The 24,456-nt window shown below is 41.9% G+C and overlaps 1 protein-coding gene across 11 annotated transcripts in view; it reads left to right on the top strand.

Moving 5' to 3' along the window:
- The window catches only part of LOC119503957 (triple functional domain protein), a 108,182-nt gene that overhangs the window by 53,387 nt on the left and 30,339 nt on the right, over positions 1-24,456 (top strand). For all 11 annotated transcript variants that reach the window (XM_037796026.1, XM_037796019.1, XM_037796021.1 and 8 more), the window contains 21 exons: positions 900-1,004; positions 1,887-2,083; positions 2,492-2,741; positions 4,653-4,775; positions 5,215-5,406; positions 7,655-7,786; positions 9,513-9,743; positions 11,232-11,354; positions 13,008-13,199; positions 14,381-14,550; positions 17,383-17,557; positions 17,751-17,946; positions 19,479-19,645; positions 19,804-19,923; positions 20,541-20,732; positions 21,606-21,755; positions 21,862-21,976; positions 22,947-23,062; positions 23,200-23,322; positions 23,826-24,020; positions 24,112-24,227. In XM_037796026.1, the coding sequence (XP_037651954.1) occupies positions 900-1,004; positions 1,887-2,083; positions 2,492-2,741; positions 4,653-4,775; positions 5,215-5,406; positions 7,655-7,786; positions 9,513-9,743; positions 11,232-11,354; positions 13,008-13,199; positions 14,381-14,550; positions 17,383-17,557; positions 17,751-17,946; positions 19,479-19,645; positions 19,804-19,923; positions 20,541-20,732; positions 21,606-21,755; positions 21,862-21,976; positions 22,947-23,062; positions 23,200-23,322; positions 23,826-24,020; positions 24,112-24,227 (3,380 nt within the window). The remainder of the gene's footprint in view (positions 1-899; positions 1,005-1,886; positions 2,084-2,491; positions 2,742-4,652; positions 4,776-5,214; positions 5,407-7,654; positions 7,787-9,512; positions 9,744-11,231; positions 11,355-13,007; positions 13,200-14,380; positions 14,551-17,382; positions 17,558-17,750; positions 17,947-19,478; positions 19,646-19,803; positions 19,924-20,540; positions 20,733-21,605; positions 21,756-21,861; positions 21,977-22,946; positions 23,063-23,199; positions 23,323-23,825; positions 24,021-24,111; positions 24,228-24,456) is intronic.

Here is a 24,456-nt window from a genome sequence, read left to right as displayed (position 1 = left end):
ATAACAATAGCGAACATGGCCATATCAGTATTTTTCCCCTGGCAAGAGCCACTGTGCTTTTTTACCCAAGGACAACAGTGTGTTTCTGCATTGTTTGGCTCACACAAAGCTATCTAGCTATCGTTCTGTCTCCATCCATCTCTGGCCATGTGTGTGGGGGTGTTGTGCGGAGGTGGCTTAGCAGAAACACAGAGGCACTGAAACCAAACAGGGAGACATTTCCTTACTGTATCTCTGAAACTGATATTGTAATATGCAGTCGTTTGCACGGAGAGGATTCGAGTTTCGCGTCACTCTAAAGTGAAGGACGACCAGAGGCTCAAAGAGAAACTGTGCAAAGGTGTTTTGAGTGTTTAGAAGTCACAAAAGACAACATGTCGTGTGCACAAGAGCTTTTTGGTCTGTGCTTAGATGTGGATGCTGTAAAAAGAGTTTTTGGGTGGCTGCGTTTTAAAATGTTCTACGGCACAGTGAAGCTGCAGTCAGTGTGTTTGAATTGGCAGGATGAAGAGGATAAAATGTGCTCAAGTCATGCCATTGATGTATTAAGTTATTAATTACACGGCTTTCTCTAAAAATCACATCCCTGCAACTCTGCTGTCATTAACAAATCCTGTGTTGCTAGGTTTTGGGAACTAGTCATGTCTTCTCTAAAAAACGAAATCTTCAACAACACAAGAAGGCATCAAAGAATGCAGCGAGAGGAGCGGAGAGATTAGTAGCATTTTGCACCCAATCAAATGAAATTAACCTAAATCTGCCTAAACCCTTTTCAATCCCTTTCTCTCTCTCTCTCTCTCTCTCTCTCTCTCTCTCTCTCTCTCTCTCTCTCTCTCTCTCTCTCTCTCTCTCTCTCTCTCTCTCTCTCTCTCTCTCCCTCTCCCTCTTCCTCTCCCTAGACCACCATGGTGTCACTGGAGGGCCTGACGAAGGTCGTTGACCCCTCCCAACTGACGTCAGACTTTGACGGCAGCCTGGACTACAACCATGAAGAGTGGATAGAGGTGAGATCGGCATCCTGTCACTCCAGCCCGTCTGACTGATCCAGAAATCTATCTTGAAATCCCTAAAACGCCCAAATGCACTCAATAAGCACAGAGAACAAGGCATGAAATTGCATTGAAAATGGACAGTAGCAGTGGCTGTTGTTTACAGGTGTAGCAGTAGATAAAGTATAAACGCATTAAGTTAACGCGTTAACCCAAATTCTTTTTAATGCCACTAATTACTCTAACATATTAACGCAACTTGCGGTTTGTAAGTTGTAGCAGGCTCAGTTTCAAAGAGTGAATATACTGGCATCATATGAAAATAGTAAACCTAAGAAACCAATCAATCATGTCACACTAGCTTGTCGCAAAGGAGGTTAAATAACGCTCCAAACTTACGCTAAACTTTGTTGAGGAAAAACTGGCATGACTATTTTAAAAGGGGGTCCCTTGACCTCTGACCTCAAGATACGTGAATGAAAAGTTAGTAGTTTCTAGTTTCATATGATGCCAGTATCTTTATTCTTGCTTGAACTAAACTGAGCCCACTACAACCTCCGAAAAATGTCTTGTGTTAATGCGTTAAAGAAATTGGAGGCGTTAAATCAAATTTGCGTTAACGCATTACAGCTCTAATATATTCATACATTTGCATAAAGCAGCATATATGTCCACTTCCATGTTGATTAGAGTATTAAATACTTGACAAATCTCCCTTTAAGATCCATTTTGAACAGATGTGCGATTGATTTGCAATGAATCGCAATTAACTACGGACAATCATGGGATTAATCGCGATTAAGTATTGTAATCGATTGAGCTATCTATTTTAAGCAGCATTCATGTTCGTAAACATACAGCCCCTCACTCAGATGTTTTCACTGTGTTTTTGTCCAGGTGCGTGTGGCGTTCGAGGAGTTCTCTGGTCACGCCACCCAGATGTTGACTCGACTAGAGGAGATGCAAGAAACCGTGTCGAGGAAAGACTTTCCCCAAGACCTGGAAGGAGCCAGGCGGATGATAGAAGAACACGCCACGCTGAAGAAGAAAGTCATAAAAGCCCCGATAGAGGAGCTGGACACTGAGGGACAGAGGTCAGCACGCAGAAATACTGAAGTTGTGGCTTTTCCTTTTGGAAACTTTCATCACTTTCTTCCAGATGTTTTTCCTAGGTGCTTGGTCGTTATCCCCATTTTTAAACGATGTGATGGCACGCTTTTCAGTGTAGTCATTCAGAACAACTATAAACACTTAATATACTTCATATCATGCTTGAATCTAAATATAATATCAGCATCCAACCCCTGCAAATGTAACATTATGAATGGTTGTTTATTGTTTCTTACTACTGTTGACGTGATATCTATCTGTGCTAATCAACTCAAACATTTCCCGTATAACATATTTCACACAACTGCAAAGCTTTTGTTCAGTAAAGCAGTAATAGCATATCACAAGAATGAGTAATGCAGCCGTGACATTAAAACACAATCCATCTCCAGGTTGCTCCAGAGAATCCAGAGCAGCGAGTCCTTCTCCAACCGTAACGGCAGCAGCAGCGGCGGTAGCGGCGGCAGCAGCAGCAGCGGCGGGATGTGTAACGCTGACACCCAGGGCCTGGTGCCACGGATCACCCAGCTGCTGGACAAACTGCACTCCACCCGACAGCACCTCCACCAGTCTTGGCACGTGCGCAAGCTGCAGCTGGATCAGTGCTTCCAGCTGCGCCTGTTTGAGCAGGACGCAGAGAAGGTCGGTGGATGGCGGGAGTTGGGGGTGTCATTTGGCATGAGCAGTGATGTAGCGGTAATCCATAACCACTGTTGGTGATCACTGTAGGGCAGACAACTGCCAATATAAACAAAATCTTAATTACACCCACTGAGAGGCATTGATTTATGCTGCATATGCAGAGCTCATGAATTCATGTCCTGTTTTATTTTGGCCCTTAAACAGTGGCTTAAACTTTATTCCATAAATAAATAGGGGTGGGAAAAATTGATTCACCTATGTATGGCGATTTCTTTTCTTTTTTTTTTAAATGGATTTGTTAATGCCAGAATCAATATATCACCTTAATTTGAGTCTATGCAGAGGTAGAAGGAAGTTACCGCTTTTATTGTTGTAGTCCGAGTAACGTGACGTCATATCCGTTCCTAAATCCGTCAAACAAAACAAACCGCAGCCGGCTCAAAGAGGAAATACAAAACAGTGGAGGGTCCGTGTGGATACGACTTGAACCCTCACATGTTAAATCCAAAGTGGTAAACACTACACATGCAGTAAAGTATGGAAACACTTTGGGTTTCACACATCGACAGGAAAAGCAGAGCTAGACATCACGGTTAAAGCTGCATGCTAACTCTGTCATCGGCACAAAACGTTATCGTATTGCGGTAACGTGCGGTCGAGTCTGCTGCCACTCTCATCTCCGTGGTCAAATCGGCCGACGCTACAACTGTAGAGCACCCATATACTGACATTTATGTTAAATGCATTCAAACGGCCCCGATGGAGTTGACCATTGATGTATAAAGAGAACGGAGCTGACAGCAGAGCTAGCCACGGACTTGGCAAAGTTAGCGGAAGTACAGTATATACGTGTGACTACGTCCGGTTTTCAAAATAAGGTGTTAACAAAGGGAACTGTATATACAAAATACATAAAGTATATGGAATAAGATTAATTGGATTATATTCACCAGAAGTATAAAACATTACATGTCCCCTATAAATTAAAAAGAAAATACCACTAATTTGTGAGGGAAATGTCTTTATTCTTTGATTTTTGGGTTGCTGGAAAAAAGTTTTTATGATTAATGCCTGACAATGACTGATATATTTGACTTCAGGACATCTCTGACTCCATATCAAACTCCAAAATCAAACATTTTAATGTATTCATTTAGATATATTTCAACTTAAAAGTCCCTAGAAGTGTATGATTCAACTTTTTCCCACGGTGTAGTGTTTTAAAAAGTTCACAAAAATCGTAATAAATCGTAACATTGAATTGCAATACTTGTAGAATCGCAATATTTAAAAATCGCAATACATATCGAATCGGCACCCAAGTATTGTGATAGTATCGAATCAGGAAATGGGTGTATCGTCCCAGCCCTAGAAATAAACCAGCTTTACCCTCCACCACATGGCAGCATGAGAGACAGGAAGATGGGGGAGAGCTTATGCAGGTACAAAGCCACCTACTCTGGCTGTCACCCAGACAACTCAGGTGATGACAGCTGCGGCACAAAATAGAAAGAGACAGCGAGAGAAATGTTCCATGTTTGAGTGAGTAGAATAAAATAGCAGGTTGCAGCAACAGAGAGAGAGCTGCAGTCTTGGATACACTGCAGTCGTAGGAGCTTGTTGCTAGGACACCATAGGCCACGAGTTTGTTCTCCAGGAGAGCCTGAGAGGATACTCTTAATAGAGGCAGTCCGTTTCTCTGTGTTCTGGGCTGGAAAGAGGACAACTATCTGCAGCAGTACACAAACACTCTCCGGTCTACCCACACGGCTAAGTGCCAGCTGTTTGTTTTCACCTGCTTTTGCAGTGATCTGTGAAAGGTGAATGGTACCTTGTGTGTGTATGTATGTTTTCAATTGGCTAATTGTTTTTTTTTTTTCTGTGTCTGTTCTGTCATTCCCCGTGCTTCAGATGTTTGACTGGATCATGCACAACAAGGGTTTGTTCCTGGCAGGCTACACAGAGATTGGCAACAACCACCCCCACGCCGTCGAGCTGCAAACCCAGCACAACCACTTCGCCATGAACTGCATGGTAAGACACACATACACTGATTCGCAGCAGGAGGTAATGCTTTTTTTCCGCCCACTTGGACTATCAAGTCCGTGCCCTGCACTCTATAATCATATAGTTATTGCACTTAGCGTCAACCTCTAGTACTGTGTTTGACTGGAGCAGCCTGCGCAGTCACATTTTCTGCGTGTTAGCAGCAGCACAACAACCAGGTATTAAGTAATCCTGTTCTTTTATCCACAGTGTGCCTTACGTAACTGTTATGAAACCATTGAGAGGAGGAATCAATCCAGCCGCTAGAGTTTCCGTCCTCGGATGAGAAACGATGGCAACAATTTGATCTCTCCGCTCCTCTTTTACTTGCAGTGCTTGATTTACTTTCCTCAATGTCGGGTGCTTAATTTACCCACAACCCCCTCTGTTCAACCGTCTCTCTCTCTCTCCCTGTCCCGCCGTGCAGAACGTGTACGTGAATATCAACCGCATCATGTCAGTGGGCAACCGGCTGCTGGAGTCGGGTCACTACGCCTCCCAGCAGATCAAGCAGATCTCAGGCCAGCTGGAGCAGGAGTGGAAGGCATTCGCCGCGGCGCTGGATGAACGCAGCACACTTCTGGAGATGTCGGCCAGCTTCCACCAGAAATGTGACCAGGTCAGAAACAAATGCGCTAATAACTTAAGTAGGCCTGCAAGTAAAGATTATTTTAGGGCTGTCAAAGTTAACGCGAAAATAACGTTTCTTTAATGCATTAACGCAACTTGCGGTTTTTAGGGTGTAGCGGGCTGAGTTTTAAAGGTAGAGTGAAGATACTGACATCATATGAAACTAGAAAAGCCTAAGGAATCCATTGATACAAACCATGTCATACTAGCTTGTTGCGAAGGAAGCTGAATGATGCTATGAAGTTACGTTAAATTTTGGTGAGGAAAAACTGGCATAGCCATTTTCAAAGGGGTCCCTTGACCTCTGACCTCAAGATATGTGAATAAATATGAGTCCTATGGGTACCCACGAGTCTCCCCTTTACAGACATGCCCATTTTATGATAATCACATGCAGTTTGGGGCAAGTCATAATCAAGTCAGCACACTGACACACTGACAGCTGTTGTTGCCTGTTGGGCTGCAGTTTGCCATGTTATGATTTGAGCATATCTTTTATGCTAAATGCAGTACCTGTGAGGGTTTCTGGACAATATTTGTCATTGTTTTGTGTTGTTAATTGATTTCCAATAATAAATATATACATACATTTGCATAAAGCAAGCATATTTGCCCACTCCCATGTTGATAAGAGTATTAAATACTTGACAAATCTCCCTTTTAAGGAACATTTTGAAGAGACGTGTGACTAATTTGCGATTAATCGCGATTAACTATTTTAATTGATTGACAGCCCGAGAATAAACTGCACGAAACTGAAAGATTTATTATCATATAGGACAAAGAAACACAGGAAGTCTTCACATTTGAGAGGCTGGAACCAGCTATTTTTTTGGCATTTCCCTTTAAAAATGACTTCAATGATGAATCGATAATCAAAATTGTTGCTGATGAGGATCAACTGACTGATTAATTGCTTTAGCTCTACATAGATGTTTGGTCTCCAATGTCTTCAAGTTCGCAAGAATATAGAATAGAATATTTCCAGCCCATGAGCAGCTACCAGCATGTCTAAAGTTCATTAATTATATCTTGTTTGTTTAATTCTTAGAAAAAACAAAGTGTTACAGTGACAGCAGGACTTTATAATGATAATAACAATCTTTATTTACAGTATATAGCACTTTTCAAAACAAAGTTACAAAGTGATTTACACGATAGAAATGACATATAAACAATTAGTAAGTAGCTGCGCTCACCTAAAGAGCAGTCCTATAGCTAAGCTGAACTTCATATTTACCATCAGAGCGGTACAGATCTTCTCATCTAAGAACGCAGATAAACATATTTCCCGAAAAGCCAGAGTATTCCTTCAAGTCGGGTATAGCGGGAACTGAATTCAGTAAAACTCACTTTAATGTACGTTTTGAACCAGCTGAGGTGTTGACCTTCACTATCTTAATGGATGCACACGGACACGTATGCACACACTTTCTGGGTTGTAAAATACCCATTTGGCCTCATTAAATCTATAAAGCCGAACATATGCATTGCATTAACATATATTTACATGCACATAATGCAGAATGTAAGTAAAGCATTTGTTATCTGCTGTTATTTCTGTCTGTGCTCATTAGTCGGGCCACTATGGAATGATTCATGGCCTGAAAAAGCACACGAGCAGAATCCCAACTAGGGGAACACGGGTGGTACGACTTTTCCGACCTGGAATACTTGCCGTCATCAGACCAGCCTTTCATGTTAGCAAGCTGAAATAGAAAACAGCTTTTGTTTCCGAGAGGTTTCACCCCAACCTTTCCTCCTCCACACACGCCGAGAAGCTCACTTTAAATCTTTCTTCTCCTCATGTATCTTATTCTAATTATCATGGGGGAGATGTTTAAAAGGCATTAATGAGATCACTTCAACTTGTGATGTTTCTTTGAGGCCAGCCTTGCTGATTGTTTTGTTTTCATCCCATCCCACGGGGGTGTACTGAAAGTTCTAGGAAGTCACTGCAGGCCAATGAGCAGCAGCAGTACACTCAGCCATGTATAATTCTTCTGAAAAAACGCTTTAAGAGAGCTCATATCCATACATAAGAAAATTTTTTAGCTCAATAATAGTGTAAAAAAATGCTCCTCAGGCGATTTCTTGCACTCTCTGGTATGTCTGACTTACATGTGACTCATGGGGGGGAGCACAAGGATGTATACATCACCACTGTCTCATGTGAAATGCTTTACATCTGAGTGGCAGTTTGTGTAAATGCGAGTGTGTGATTTTTCCCCCTGCAGTACATGAGTAACGTGGACTCGTGGTGTAAGGCGTGCGGCGAGGTGGATCTGCCGTCCGAGCTGCAGGACCTTGAAGACGCCATCCACCACCACCAAGGCCTGTATGAACACATCACTGCTGCCTACTCGGAGGTAACGCCACGCTTCATCTATATATGTATATAATAAGTAATCACATCACTAAAAAATGGACTGTTTAATTTGCAGCAATATCCTTGTTATTTAAGTTGTAATACACTTCTAAGAGACACAATTGGATTTTTTGTTTTATTGGAACATAATTCACGTACAGTTTCTGTGGTAACTTTTCTCTGTTAGTGGAATTTAAACTTTAAAATTAGGTTTACTCTCACAGACTCTGCTCTCATATTGTCTGGGGTAGAATTACACTTTGTAGGATAAAGTCAAAATTAAAGCTTCATCCAGCCAAAGTCTACACAGTACTTCTCTGTAGGGCTGCACAATTAATCAAAGATTAATCGCGATCATGATTTCGGCTTCCCACAATTAAATGAACATGATCGACAGCGAAATTGACGTTAAAATGCTCCACTCGGAGAAAACTCTGCTGCATAAATCAAGCGCTTCCTAAACTAACAGCTAGAGATGCACCGTCAATCAGAAGCCGACCGGTTTTAAGCAGTCTCATATTCATATATCCAAGTTTTTTGCCGATCAGACACACATGTGCAGCCGCCACATGATGGTTTTGCATCGGCACACAGCGGCACAGTCGGTAACATCACACACACACACGTCATCGGTATGGAAGTTCTTCAGTGTGAGTGAAGAAGACATAAAGCTGCAATTTTCACAACTGTAAATCCAAAATAAGCCGTGGAGGAACAACTTTAAAAACATCTGGAACAACTAACTTAATCAGACACATATTATATTTTGTTATTCATTCCCATGCATGCTGCTCGTCTTCCGACAGCACGGAGCACATTATGGTGCGTTCAAGCTCTACTCGGTAAAAATGAGTATTGCGAGATGGTAAATTATAAGGCTCACATGATGCGTTCAAATGTATTCTTGTAGTTTTTGTCGAGAAACTTTAATAAATCCAGTTGTTTGAAGGAGATGTTTTCACAGCAACATAAAATAGATATTAGAGAGGGAATTATGACCTGTTTAACTTCCTAACACTAACTCTAAACAGCTTATAGTATATAATTAGAACTACTAATGCCAAGACTTTTTTTAATCAGAGCAAATATATAAATAAAAATACAATCATTTATTTCCTAATCATTTCAATTTTGTGTTTTTTTTGCAAATAACCACTATAGATGACACGCACATACACACACACTCGTGAGTGTCAACAATTAGTAGTTTTATAAGTGTATTCAACCCCCTCAGTTGCCTCCCTGGTGAGTGATCACTGACAATATTAAAGGAATTGCAACTGCACAGTGTGAAAAATAACTTTTCATTGTGCTTCTCACTAATTCCTCCTTTGTGGCTCTTTCATTTATCATTTCCCTTTTTAAGTTTCTAAATATAACAACAAATGTGTGTGCTTTCCCGGGCAATCAGACACACAGTTTGCTGACTGTTGGTGGTTGGATGATGTTTATTCGGTCTTTGGTCCTGGAATGATCTGCAGGCCGAGCTTAAACTTTAGACCCTTATTCTCTATACTTAGAATAAAGGAAGTGGTCACTTCTAGCTGTAGTTGCTTCAATAAACTAACACATGACCTAAATGCTGCCCTGTTAATGCACTGTAGGAAGTAATTCATTTTTGTTGTACATATTGTTGCTGCAGTGATTCAGTGTTGTTGTGCATTTGTCTAGTAGTTGTGAGTAAAACAAAAAATACCATTATAACTTATTTTCTAACTCTTCCTCAGGTGAGCCAAGATGGCAAAGCCCTGTTGGATAAGCTGCAGCGACCTTTGACCCCGGGCAGCGCTGATTCACTGACGGCATCAGCAAACTATTCCAAGGCCGTGCACCACGTCCTGGACATCATCCACGAGGTGCTGCATCACCAGAGGCAGCTGGAAAACATCTGGCAGCACCGCAAAGTGCGGCTGCACCAACGTCTGCAGCTCTGTGTCTTTCAACAGGACGTCCAGCAGGTACACACACACACACACACACATATATATGTTTTTGTTTATATTAGGGCTGTCAAAGTTAACGTGATAATAACGCGTTAATGCAAATTAATTTTAACGCCACTAATTTCTTTAACACATAACCGCAACTTGCGATTTTTAGGGTTGTATCGGGCTTAGCTTTAAAGCTACAGTGAAGACACTGGTATCATATGAAACTAGAAAATCTAAGGATCCCATTGGTGCCAACCATGTCATACTAGCTTGTCGCAAAGGAGGCTAAATAACGTTACAAACATACTCTAAATCTTGGTGAGGAAAAACTGGCATGGCCATTTTCAAAGGGGTCCCTTGACCTCTGACCTCAAGATATGTGAATGAAAATTGGTTCTCTGGGTACCCACGAGTCTCCCCTTTACAGACATGCCCACTTTATGATAATCACATGCAGTTTGGGGCAAGTCATAGTCAAGACAGCACACTGACACACTGACAGCTGTTGTTACCTGTTGGGCTGCAGTTTGCCATGTTATGATTTGAGCATATTTTTTATGCTAATTGCAGTACCTGTGAGGGTTTCTGGACAATATTTGTCATTGTTTTGTGTTGTTAATTGATTTCCAATAATAAATATATACATACATTTGCATAATGAAAGCTTATTTGCCCACTCCCATGTTGATAAGAGTATTAAATACTTGATAAATCTACCTTGAAGGTACATTTTGAACAAATAAAAAATGTGTGATTAACTTAGGATTAATCGCGAATAAATATTTCAGTCCATTGACAATCCATATATATATATGTTTTTGTTTATATGCACGCACATATGTTCAAACACGTGGTAATTCCAGGAGCAAACATAATTGCCAGTTTTTTCAGTATAGCACTGAGAGGGTTAGACAGTAATTTGAAAATAGCAGGGTAGCCTACTGGTTAGAAGAATCCTACTCTTAATGGAGGGTTTGATCCCAGCAGCAGCCATGTTTCCTATCAAAATGTCCTTGAGCAAGTTGCTGAAACCTTGCGTCTTCACTCATCATGCGTTTCAGTGGAAAGGAAAAATGAATAAAAGCCTCAAATGAAAGCGTTTTCTGCAGAATAAAGGCTTGAAAACCAGTAATAATGAGCATGCCGCAAACGAATGATCCAATATGATAATACAGTTGCTTACTGTCCAAAAATCACAGGCATTCCTGAGCGTGTTGACATGGCAACTGTTGCTATGGCAACTGAATTGGGTCATATGTCCATGCAGATGCTGTTCATCCGTTAACGCTGTGAAGGACAAGAGTGCAGGGAGTGTGGAGTGTGACAAAAAGAAGGGCTCGGTGCAAAGCCTTGTTCAATGCTGATCATTATTTCTGTCATTCCTCTTCTCTCACACACACTTCTAATTATCGTCAACACTTGTGGCTTATCTGCCGCCTTAGAGCGTCCCCTCGTGGTTGCCTGTTTACCTGTGCCTGTCTCACTTCTTGGTTTGTGTGTTGTCTCTCTGCACAGGTGCTGGACTGGATAGAAAACCACGGCGAGGCCTTCCTCAGCAAACACACGGGCGTAGGAAAGTCCCTCCACCGAGCCAGAGCTCTGCAGAAACGGCACGAGGACTTTGAGGAAGTGGCACAGGTAGCTTGGTTCTGTTCCTGTAACTCTCAGCCTCCACCTGGTTTAAGCCAATATATCACTGTGGGAACAGAGACATTTCCTCATGTTAAAATAGCACATAGTTACCAGTGAATGTTATTTTAAATCACAGCTACAAGAAAACAATCTGCAATGATATTGTGTTTTTCACTATTTTAGTTATTCCTTTAAATGTTGAGTAATGTTTTTTAGGCAATTTCAAAGTGAGACTGTCACTTTTGAAAGAAGAAATTATACATTCATCCTCTATAAATGAAAAGGTGCATTCATTAGCAATAAGACACGTCCTTGCTAAATTCACTTCACTTCACCCAGGGGTTGCTGTGGTATGAGCAGTAGTTTATCCTGTTAACTAAAGTTATCTAGATTAATCAGGTAAAATGTATTAGCTAGCTAAGTAAGGGATAATGTACAGTGAGCCGGTCATTGTTGTGAAATAAACCCCTTCGGGGCGATGCAAGATGCAAAGCGGAGGCATTTATTTTTTTTGTCAGAGCATTTGATTTATTGATTGCCGTTAGGATTTAAACAAATATAACAAAACATGTATTTGAACAGCACCACCAACCCGACCTTAAGTACATTTTTATATTGCTGCTTTAACCTAGTAAAAGATCTCCCTCAGCCACTGCTAAAAACTGACACAATTGTGTTAAATACTTGCCCAGAATGGCAGCTCTGATCAGCTTTAACCACAAAAAATATTAATATCAATTTTCCCACTTTAAAGCTGCAGTGGGTAGAATTGGAGAAAATATGATTAAAAAAAGAGTTATTTTATAAAACGGTCACTATGTCCTGACAGTAGTGCATGAGACACATAATCTGAAAAAAAAATCATGTTCCTCCGGTGTCCTCCGGTGCTCCTAATGGCATCTGCAAGATTTCACAGACCGGAGGAAAACAACCAATCAGAGCTGATCTGGAGCCTTGCCGTCTCTGAGCAGCTGTAAATCACTCGAGAATTCCGATCAAATGGTCAAACTAGGCAGCGCTAATCAAATATGAATCAATATTCTGTTACTCTAATGTCTATTTCTCGCCAAAAATGTTTTCAGAAATATCTTGTAGTGTACTGTTTAGCTGTAAAACGAGAAAGTTTGTGACCCGGCCGCCATGTTGACATCAGTTGAGGAAATACCAAGCACCGCCCACCAGCCGGAGCACAGCCAATAGAAACACTCTCACTGAAATGACCTGTGATTGGTCAAAATCTGCCGTTACGGGCTAGATTTTCTAAAGCCTGAAAACAGAGCCATGAGGAGGTGCAGAAGTCTCTCAGAACACTTGAATTACAATATGCTGAAAGGTTATTATTGAATTTTTGCTGTCTACTGCCACTTAAATGTAGGTATTTGTTTCTGTAGCATCTTTCTCTTCCTCTTTATGTCACCTTCACCCACTCTCTGTCTTCATTCCCTCTTACTTATCTCAGTGTTTATGTTCAGTTATCTCAGTGTAACTCTACTATCACTGACTCTATCATTGTACACGTCTCCCTACATGTCCTGTTTTTCTCCGTGCCTCTACTGTTTCTCTCTCTGCTCGTGTTCGAAATATGTTTTTCTTGTATTATATCGTCTTCCTGGGTTAATCCATTCCTCTCTCTGTCTCCATCCCCGGTCCTCGGCGTAGAATACGTACACCAATGCAGACAAGCTGCTGGAGGCGGCCGAGCAGCTGGCCCAGACGGGTGAGTGCGACCCAGAGGAGATCTACCAGGCCGCCCACCAGCTCGAAGACAGAATCCAAGACTTTGTCCGCCGCGTGGAGCAGCGCAAAGTCCTGCTGGACATGTCTGTCGCCTTCCACACGCACGTCAAAGAGGTAGGCAGGGAGGATGACGTAATGCTGGAGTGGATGGTGGGCTGATGAGAGTGCTCTCTGAGCAAGAGGGAAATAATTACCAGATAAATTGGAATATGTGTGTTGTTTTGCTTTTATACAGTTAGTCACATAGAGACGGACATTTCTCAGTAAACAAGGATAGTATTGGGTGAGGGTGAACATTGAGATTAGACTCGAGGGAGGCAAGAGACTCAGAATTGATGGCAGTCCTCTGTGAGTGTCATGAAACGGCTTTTGTAATTTGCAGAAGTGACAGCAAATTTGTGTTGCTGATTGTTTGCATGTTAGGGTGTGATCACAGTGACCAGAGTGAGACTTGTGAGAGGTGCAGACCAGTGTGAGCTTGTGAGTGATGGAAAGAGTACTTTTACTTAAGTAAAAGTAGCAATATTACAGTGTAGAAATATTCTGTTACAAGTAAAAGTCATGCATTTAAAGTATCGATTAAAATATTTAATCGCTATTAATCGCATGATTGTCCATAGTCAATCAAGATTAATCGCAAATTAATTTTTTTATCTGTTCAAAAATGTACCTTTTAAAGGGAGATTTGTCAAGTATTTAATACTCTTATCAACATAGGAGAGGGTAAATATGCTTGCGTTATGCAAGTCAAAATATATATCATATATATATATATCAAAATATACTTTGAGTACCAAAAGTACTCATTATACATAATAATATATATATTATATTACTGTATTATAATTATTGATGCATTAATGTTTTCATCACTTTAATGTTGCAGCTGGTAAAGTTGGAGCTCATTTGAATTACTTTATATACTGCTGGGTAGTTTATATAATAATACATCATCATTAGTTGATTATACTTTTTTTATTATTAAACCTGCATCTTTCAAAGTAACTAGTGACTCAAGCTGTGAAATAAATGTAGTGCAGTAAAAAATACAATATTTCCCACTAACATGTAGTGCAGTAGAAGTATAAAGTAGCAGTAGTAAATATACTTAGTTACTTTCCACCACTGGGTGAGCTTCAATGCATGTCCATCAAACAACGTGTTTTCATTTTGAGATTTCACACCTAAATATTCTATATGACAATTACCAGAAAAGCTCGTAGTATAGCGTAAGAACACTCTGTTGCTGTGAAATACAATGTGCATCATACCAACGTACGTATGTCCCCCTGCAGCTGTGGACATGGCTGGAGGAGCTCCAGAAGGAGCTGCTGGACGACGTTTACGCCGAGTCGGTGGAGGCCGTCCAGGATCTGATCAAACGCTTCGGCCAGCAGCAGCAGACCACGCTGCAGGTCACCGTCAACGTCATCAAGGAGGGAGAGGATCTCATCCAGCAGCTCAGGTAGAGATTAATGCAGCCGACTAAAAAAACAGTGCTAAGCATCAAAGACAAATTATACCGTTAGGTGTGTTGTGTAGAAGAAATCTACTTATTTTAAACTTTTACTGAAGCTCCTGAGGTAATTCTTTAGCTATATGGTACTATATATACTGTATATGTCTTAACAATAGACACATGCATGTCAACTATGGATGCATTCTTCTTCTCTGTACAGTAACAGTCTGTTTTCTAAAACTAGAAGTGTAGCTAAATAAAAACCTACAAATTAGTAGACGAAAAAAACTAGAAACTAGAAATGACACTCCCCTCCTGAGAGTGATCTGAAACCAGCTTAAATTTCAGTTTGAATGCGAATCCAAAGGCAGTCCGATACAATCTGCAAAACTAGTATCAGTTGAATCAGAGAACTACGGAGTAAAACAGATAAACTGACCCCAACCAATCCTTTAAACCACTTCAAATACTAGTTAAGAAAGAGTCGCCGGTGACCGTGTTGCAGACTCTCATCCGAATGCATCGTGGTTGCTCGTAATGACCGCAGCTGTTGAAAACACAAACGGAACATGTAGGTGTCCTTGCAAAAGCCTTCAATCAATTCTAAAGGTACAGTGTGTGGGATTTGGCGACACCTCATGGTGTGGTTGCAGATTGCAACCAACTGAGCACCCCTCCGCTCACTCCTCCCTTTCCAAGACCGCGGTAACGTGAGCCACCGATTGCAAAACCGTGGTAACGCCGTTTGCCTCGCTCAGAGGCCATCCTTACCATGACAACACTACTTTAGGAGAAACGGAAGTCAGACGGCAGCTTGTGGTTACCACGGTTTTGCACCTCCGCGAAGAGGACCCGCTACCTATGTAGATATGAACGGCTCATTCTAAGCTAACGAAAACACAACGATTCTTAGTCTCAGGTGATTATACACTAAAGAAAACATAGTTATGAATATTATATTCCATTTCTGCCAGCAGATCCCCCGAAATGTTGCACACTGTTCCTTTAAATACATAATCATCTGTGTCTATTATCTACGCCGACCGTTTACATCACTTACCACGAGCAGCCGCGGACGCATTCTGCTGAAAGTCACCAGTTAACACCTGTTGCTCTGAAACGGTCGTGATCCTGTTGGAATGCTGCAGAACTTGAGTCAGCTGTTGGAATATCAATTCTCACAACCGAACACGCAACAAAAGGACATTTTGTGCTAGCAAACTCGTCTGGATGACTGGGGGGGCTAAACGCCACTTCTGTTGCCAACATGCATATTTCTGACGACGTCGGCTGTAAAAGGCTCTGTAGTGCACATGCACCTCTGGGCCAATTAGTGACAATAAAAATGTACAAAAAAACATTTTTAGGTCTACTTACATAATGGTCTTCTTTTAGTCGTTCTCTCAATAGAGCTTTGGCAGGGTGGTGTAGGCATTTGGAATTGAAATATGTGTGAATATGTAAATATATGCAATGAACAGTCAACAGTGTAATTTTGAAAAGACAGTAGTGAGATGCATGACAACCAAAAACAGAAAGCTGAGAGGATGGGAGGAGGTGTTGGAGAGGTGGATGCAGTTGACCCTCATTCTCCAACTCTATTTTTATACTGAGGATATTCCAGTCCCTCTTCTTCCTCCCTCTTCATCCACCCCCTTTTTTTTTTTCTCTCCTCCCCTCTCTCCCCGGTGTATCGGCTCCACTGTGAATTCTTACATAAGTCTGCTTTTATGAGCGTGTGTCTAATTGTGTGGCGGTCTCTCTCCCCGGGAGGCAACTGTAACTCTACACACCTTGTGCTTGTGTGTGTGTGTGTGTGTGTGTGTATGTGTGTGTGACACCGTGCTGCACACAGCGTTCATAAATGTGCGTTTGAGTGTGGGAGTGTATCTGTCACGCTGAATAATCAACCTGAAGCCAATCAGAATCCGTGTGACCTCCACTGTCTGTGCTTACTCATATTTTGCCTCTCCTCGTTAACTCACTGGTGTCTGTGTTGTTCGTGCATCTGTCAGAGTGATGAATCAGTATCTGTACGACCGGGTTCACTTTCCCACCGCGGTCCACATTGTGTGCACCAATGGGACCAATGGGCTGCCATATTGAAAATAGTCGAGCCAAAACCAATCACCGCCCACGGTGCAAACTTTCTCATTTTACAGCTAAACAGTACACTGCAAGATGTTTCTGGAAACATTTGAGGCGAGAAATAGACATTACAGTAACAGAATATTGATTCATATTTGATCAGCGCTGCCTAGTTTGACCGTTTGATCGGAGTCCGTGAGTTTAGCGTGATTGACAGCTGCGTTAGAGACAGCTCAGCTCTGATTGGTTGATTTCCTTTGGTGCTGTGGAATCTTACAAATGCCATTAGGAGCACAGGAGAACATGACTTTTTTCACAGATTATCTGTCTCATGCACTGCTGTCAGGATATAGTGACAGTTTTATAAAAATACTTTTTTTTTTTTATCATATTTGTTCAAAGTTACCAACTGCAGCTTTAAAAAAGGATTTAAGAGAAATCATAACATAAAAACCCAGTCTACAAAATTCACTCTTGAAAATGAAATTTTAAACTTGAGATTGTGTTATGCTTTCTTCAGGCAGAACTTTTCACAATTTAATTAAATGAACATTAGCTGTCTTGAAAGCTACTGCTTTAGTATATTACAGCTGAATAAGCCGCTGCAGGCTGAGCTATGCAGCAGTTTTTAGAGCAGCTAAGTTGGCTTGGCGTTGCGCCCAACTGCATCTTTATAGCTGCATCTTTTTTTTTACAGTGGACAGCGCTGCCTCTCTCCGCTAAATGCTTAATTGTTTGTTTCTGTTCCAGGGACTCGGCCATCTCCAGCAACAAGACGCCGCACAACAGCTCCATCAACCACATAGAGAGCGTCCTGCAGCAGCTGGACGAGGCCCAGGCCCAGATGGAGGAGCTCTTCCAGGAGAGGAAGATCAAACTGGAGCTCTTCCTGCAGCTCCGCATCTTCGAGAGGGACGCCATCGACGTGAGTCTGCTTGGGAGGAGAGAGGGGGGACATTTTAAGCAAAACATAAAAAGTTTTTAAAGAGCAAGCGTTGTGCTACAATCTCAGTCACTATTTAAAAAAAAAAAAAAAAAAGCACATCCAGTGACCTTTCAACAGTGCGAATACATACTCAATGTGTATGTGGCCTCTGACTCTTGTTGTCCTTCCTCAGATCATCTCTGACCTGGAGTCGTGGAACGAGGAGCTGACGGGTCAGATGAATGATTTTGACACAGAGGACCTGACGCTGGCCGAGCAGCGGCTGCAGCACCACGCTGACAAGGCCCTGACCATGAACAACCTCACCTTCGATGTCATCCACCAGGGACAGGAGCTGCTGCAGTACGTCAACGAAGTCCAGTCCTCTGGTGAGTACAGAGCCCTGTATGGTATATACAGCACCACGCCATCCAGGGCAGCCATTGGTCTTTGAAAGAACCAAAAACATTGTACTCTGTTAATTGTGTTAACAATCACCCTCATTTCCTTTACATTGCAGTGTGTTTGGCCCCAACATGCAGTTTTTTTAATGCAGTATAAATGTGTTATTTCCGTCTATTCTAAAATGGTGTAATTAAATATTTCTGCATACTGGGGTCCCTAAACAGTCTTGGAAATGCATAAATTAGGTATCACTATAAAGCTGAGACTCTTGTGAATCCAATGAGCCCAGTTGTATTCATGTGTGATGATGTTAGTTTCCATAGTAGCCATTTCATACAGTGAGACCATTTTTTAAAATTTGACCTCACTGTATGAAATGACCTGTGGTGACCTCTAGGATAATCACAGCCTCATGAAACTGTACAGCCACAAACTAAAGACCTAGAGCATTCAGAGGATGGATGGCCTTCCTAGGTAGATTGACAATAAGGGTGTTTCTGAGCGGTTTCCAGAACAGAAGCGCTCGCCATCCAATCGCCGAAAAATGCAATTCTTGCAGAAATCTCCAAATGTCAAAAGTTTTTGATCCCAAATCACAGTATGACTTTTTTTATGGTGTTCCTCAAAGTCTTGGTGTCTTAATGAGGTATTTTGGAGGGATTATTGATCATTAATCAATTCTCGAGTGGTAAAAAAATGTTAAATTTAGCACTAAATCTGTGTAACAAATGGTATCAACCCAAAAATTGCTGCAACAATGTTAAGGCATAATAGACCATGGGGAAGGCCATCATATACTTCCATCATAATATTTTAAGCCCTTATACACTTTCACAATTTATTTTAATTCATTAGTTCATGTTTATTTCTAATTCATGAGGGCTGCATCACAAATTAATCTTCAGGTTCCCAGCTTTCAGATGATGTACACCGCTTGTGACATCTACTGTTGACCTGCTATCTCCCCCCTAAAGACCCCCCCTGTACCCCCCTAAAAAAGACAAAAACGGGTCTAAGTGGGCCTCTCAGGGTTAAATCTCAAATGCTGTAAAGTAGCAGTGAGGAGATGTTTGTCACCTGGTTGCCACATCAGACATCAGTCATCATTGAGCTGAGGGTTAAAGCAGGATGCAGCTCATGTTCACTGTTGCTGCACAGATTTCTGTGTTGGCTACATTAGTTTAATATTGATGCTGTGTAGGTGTCGCGGGTCAGTTTCGGTCAGCGTTTGTGATGAGAGGCACCCACTCACTAACCATAATAACTCACCTGTGATCTTACATGCTAATAGGTGCTCTCTAAAACCGCACAAAGAATGGTTACATCATGTCACGTGTATTGAAACATACTGATCATACTGATCATATTGTAGAGCAGTTATTAGATTGGAGGTGAATTTGCTTTAAAAGACGAATACAAATGTGCGTAATAATTAAGACTGTCAGGGAGGAGAACATTTGAAGTTAATTGCAATGACAGGCAGAACTCAGGTCTAAAATGTGTGCCTTGTCTGCAGGTGTGGAGCTGCTGTGTGACCGGGACGTCGACATGGCTACACGGGTTCAGGACCTGCTGGAGTTCCTCCACGAGAAGCAGCAAGAACTGGACTTGGCAGCCGAGCAGCACCGCAGGCACCTGGAGCAGTGCGTCCAGCTGAGACACCTGCAGGCTGAAGTCAAACAGGTAAAACCCACAGTCTTGAAAGTGTGACAAGGCGCCATCTGCAGGCCAATGTTTCACAACTACAGCATACCAGGACTAAGTTCTTTAAAAAAAAAAAGAGAGATCAAAATAGTGTTGGACATTTGATCACAGCTTTCCTCTGTTTTTTTTTTTTTCAGGTTCTGGGTTGGATTCGTAACGGCGAGTCGATGCTGAACGCTGGTCTAATAACAGCCAGCTCTCTACAGGAAGCTGAACAACTGCAGAGGGAACATGAACAGTTTCAACACGCCATTGAGGTGAGAAGGAGACGGTGTTTGTTTTGTTTCCTACAAATGAAACTCGTGAGCTTGTGTTTACAACATGGGAAGTCGTGTACACGATATGCTCGGCGTTCAAGCGGTTAAGTCGTGAGAACACCGCTGCTAAGCAACAGCAATATTAACGTTACTGTCATCTAGAAGCCACAGAGGCTAACGATTTGGCAAGCTAGTAAGTGGGTAACATAATGCAGGAAATGTAAAGGCATAATGACAGAGGAAAAAGATGAGGCCGTTGGGAATATCAACATTTTCCTCCGACCTATTATAAAATTACGAAGAGAAACAATATACGACTAAAAATTATTATGCACCGAAAAATGTACTTCCATGTGCCTCCGCCATTTCTGACAAATTCAACAAACACGTCACAACTCGTAAACTCTGAGCTTTCAGAAACTCTGAGCTTTCAGAAACTTTCCACTTACATGCGAGGTCGTGAATACGACAAGAGGGAGGCGTTCATATGGACTCTTCTCGTGAACACACCTCCGTTATGTATTCTGTCCAAAGTCTGTGGCTAGATTTGACACAGTTTCTCATTATTTTTTGGTCATTCTAACCCTATCCGCTCTCCACCTCTTCCCTCTCTGCAGAAAACCCACCAGAGTGCCCTGCAGGTCCAGCAGAAGGCGGAGGCTCTGCTCCAGGCAAACCACTATGACATGGACCTGATCAGAGACTGTGCAGAGAGCGTGGCCTCCCACTGGCAGCAGCTCATGCTGAAAATGGAGGACCGGCTGAAGCTGGTCAACGCCTCCGTGGCCTTTTACAAAACCTCCGAACAGGTAGGAGAACCCGCGGAGGGGCCAGCAATTTGACTATTTCTAAAAGTCTTTTCAGCCCAAACGCGCATAAATCACACGACAATTTAAAAATTCTATCAGCCTATCCACACCGAATCAGCAACTTTCGTATTTCGCAATGCGGTGGGTGTTTTTTTTTTACGCAGCCGTTTAGATTTCTGCAAATTTCGGAGTGGGATATTTACTGACATATTTTATATCGTAGAACAAAACGTGAAAATCTCTTAATTCTGGCATCTAACTAAAAATCCATTAAAAAAAAAAAACATTGACTTCCAGACGAGGGAACCGGAAGTGCTAAAATGCTAACTCATTTCTGGGTTTTAGGACTCATTCCTGTAGCTCTCTATTGTTTTTATTACCAGCAATGGAAGCATATGAACTCACTGTTTTTCCTTGAGAAATCCACTGAGCCCTCGGAGGTAAGCTGACCATTATAAACTGACCATTAAGCCTTGAAATAAAGGCCATATATCACATATAATAAACACATATGATCCAGTCCAGTCATGAATGATGACAACCAGTGCCATAAGCTCATCATTTACACTCGTTACAAGAACATGCTTCATAGGAAATCCAACCACATTGTACGTTTTCTACACAGACCCGCACACTTGGAATAATAACGAGCCCGTCTCCAGTACATAGAGTTGAGTGTGGGTTTATCATAGTAAACACAACTTAAGCACCGATGACTGCGTGACGGTGCGAAACTGAAATTTTCGGTGGAATGCGCGCAACACGAATATTTGTGTCAGCCCTGGTGTGAAAAGGTTTGAACGCGAAATATCTCGTTTCGTTTTCGTCCTCTGGTGTGAAAAAAGGCCTTAAGAAGTGTGTTTGTCCCCACAGGTGTGCAGTGTGTTGGAGAGCCTGGAGCAGGAGTATAAGAGAGAGGAGGACTGGTGCGGAGGAGCCGACAAACTGGGACCCAACTGTGAAACGGACCATGTCAGCCCCATGATCAGTAAACACCTGGAGCAGAAGGAGGCCTTCCTCAAGGTAACATACAACAAAATCAAAACAAAACCTAAACATAGTGTCAAGTTACATCTCTGATCTCAGTGTGTGTGTGTGTGTGTTAATATTATATCATTATTATTATCAGGCGTGCACTCTGGCCCGAAGAAACGCAGATGTCTTCCTCAAGTACATGCACAGGAACAGCGTCAACATGCCCGGGATGCTGAGCCACGTCAAAGCACCAGAACAGCAGGTTAAAAGTAAGTATCAGAAAATACTAGGGCTGTCAATCGATTAAAATATTTAATCGTGATTAATCGCAAATTAATTACACATTTTTTATCTGTTCAAAATGTACTGTTCAGGGAGATTTGTCAATTATTTAATACTCTTATCATCATGGGAGTGAGCAAATATGCTTGCTTTATGCAAATATATGTATATATTTATTATTGGAAATCAATTAACAACAAAAAACAATAACAAATATTGTCCAGAAACCCTCACAGGTACTGCATTTAGCATAAACAATATGCTCAAATCATAACATGGCAAACTGCAGCCCAACAGGCAACAACAGCTGTCAGTGTGTCAGTGTGCTGACTTGACTATGACTTGCCCCAAACTGCATGTGATTATCATAAAGTGGACATGTCTGTAAAGCGGAGACTCGTGGGTACCCATAGAATCCATTTTAATTCACATACCTTGAGGTCAGAGGTCAAGATCCTCGCCAAAATTTAGTGTAAGTTTGGAGCGTTATTTGGCCTCCTTCGCGACAAGCTAGTATGACATGGTTGGATTCCTGAGTTTTTATAGTTTCATTTGATATCAGGATCTTCATTCTAGCTTTAAAACTGAACTGAATAAGTACCAAATGTAAAAAAAAAAAGAAGTAACCAGTGTAACATTTTCAAGTTTACTAACCCTGTTTTCTGGGGCATTTGTGACATTAAACGTGACACACCGGAAAAAACAGAAACGCAACTCATCTACTAGCAATGGGAAAGGAGTCTCCTATTTTTAATGGGTTTTTAGTGTTTAGGAAAAACTGCATATACGCACTAATTTTGGTGGAAAAAGGGTATTACATGTCCAACGGTAGAAAAGCTCTTTAACAAATTAGGGTAATGTTGCCAGTATGCAGAACTGATTTAAGTTGAGTGTGAGTTAGGTTGGGTATTTAGGTGCTGAATGCCTGAATCTTTTTGTGTTTTCTGTTGTGTCCAGACATCCTCAACGAGCTGCTACAGAGAGAGAATCGTGTTCTCCACTTCTGGACCATGAGGAAACGACGGCTGGACCAGTGTCAGCAGTATGTGGTGTTTGAACGCAGCGCCAAACAGGTACATCATTAAACACTCAAACACACAGTTAGGTTCAGGTCAAAGATACATTTTACTTACAAGACAGGAAAACACTCATGCACATACATACACACATCATGTGATCTGACAATACCTGTATTCTGTGTGTTTTTCAGGCTCTGGAGTGGATTCACGACACCGGGGAGTTTTACCTGTCCACACACACCTCCACCGGCTCGAGTATCCACCACACACAGGAACTGCTGAAGGAACATGAGGACTTCCACATCACAGCCAAGGTTGGCCTCACATACATAAGCATGTCACAGTGTGTGTATGCTAGTGTGTTTATATAACTAGGGGTTGAACGGTACATGGATTCGTCCCGAACTGTTCAGTACAGGAGTTCGGTTTCGCCCGCGACATCCTTTCGGTGACCCAAACATCTGTTTATGTCTACTACTCACACACGTGGAACAGAAATTCTGGAGCGCGAGGTTTTACCTGGAAAGTTTTGGCAGCGCAGCAGCTGTTCTCGGTCAGCTGTAGCAGTCGGCTTTTAGCCTGGTTAGTCAAGCTCAATGCTCTATTTGAGTGCCTTCACTGTTACAGTCATGGCCGATGAGCCAAACTGTGGAATGGTTACATTTTTAAAATGAAAAAAATAATCATTATTAGGCTATTATTTGTTTGTTTTCCCTATTGTACCGAAAACATACCGAACCGAGGTACATACCGAACCGTGAATTCTATGTACCGTTCCACCCCCTACTTTTAACACTCTCTTCCCCGTCTCTTTCAGCAAACTAAGGAGCGTGTGAAGCTGCTGATCCAGCTGGCTGACGGCTTCTGCGAGAAAGGCCACAGTCACGCTGGGGAGATCAAGAAATGGGTGACGGCGGTGGACAAACGCTACCGAGACTTCTCCCTGCGCATGGACAAGTACCGCTGCAGCCTGGAGAAAGCCCTGGGCATCTCCTCGGACTCTAACAAGGCAGTACGTGGTCATGTGTTCTGGTCGATTACAGGTGTAGAACATCTGTCTGTGAAAGTCACTTGATATTTAACTTTGTCTCCGTCTGTCTCAGAGTAAGGATCTCCAGTTGGACATCATCCCAGCCTCGGCTCCGGGGTCGGAGGTTAAGCTGCGGGATGCCGCTCATGAGCTAAATGAGGAGAAACGCAAGTCGGCACGCAGAAAGGAGTATGTCACCACTTCCTGTTAATGTCATACTTTATCAAAAAACAGCTTTTTTTTCTGAACAGATAAATGGTTGAAGAATTGCTAGTTCAGAATAATTTAGCAGATTAAAAAGTGCACAAGGTTATGCCTAATATAACTGTTTAGCAGTACAACCGAATGCTGAGTAAGATATTTTTAGGCGACCAAAATGTTATAATTAACTTTCATGAACTGAAAACACAAAGAATTA

The sequence above is a fragment of the Sebastes umbrosus genome, chromosome 15 (assembly GCF_015220745.1).
Source record: "Sebastes umbrosus isolate fSebUmb1 chromosome 15, fSebUmb1.pri, whole genome shotgun sequence".
In the NCBI taxonomy this organism is placed as follows: Eukaryota; Metazoa; Chordata; class Actinopteri; order Perciformes; family Sebastidae; genus Sebastes; species Sebastes umbrosus.
Note: the sequence above shows the minus strand (reverse complement) of the source record. Positions and strands in the feature narration are given on the sequence as shown.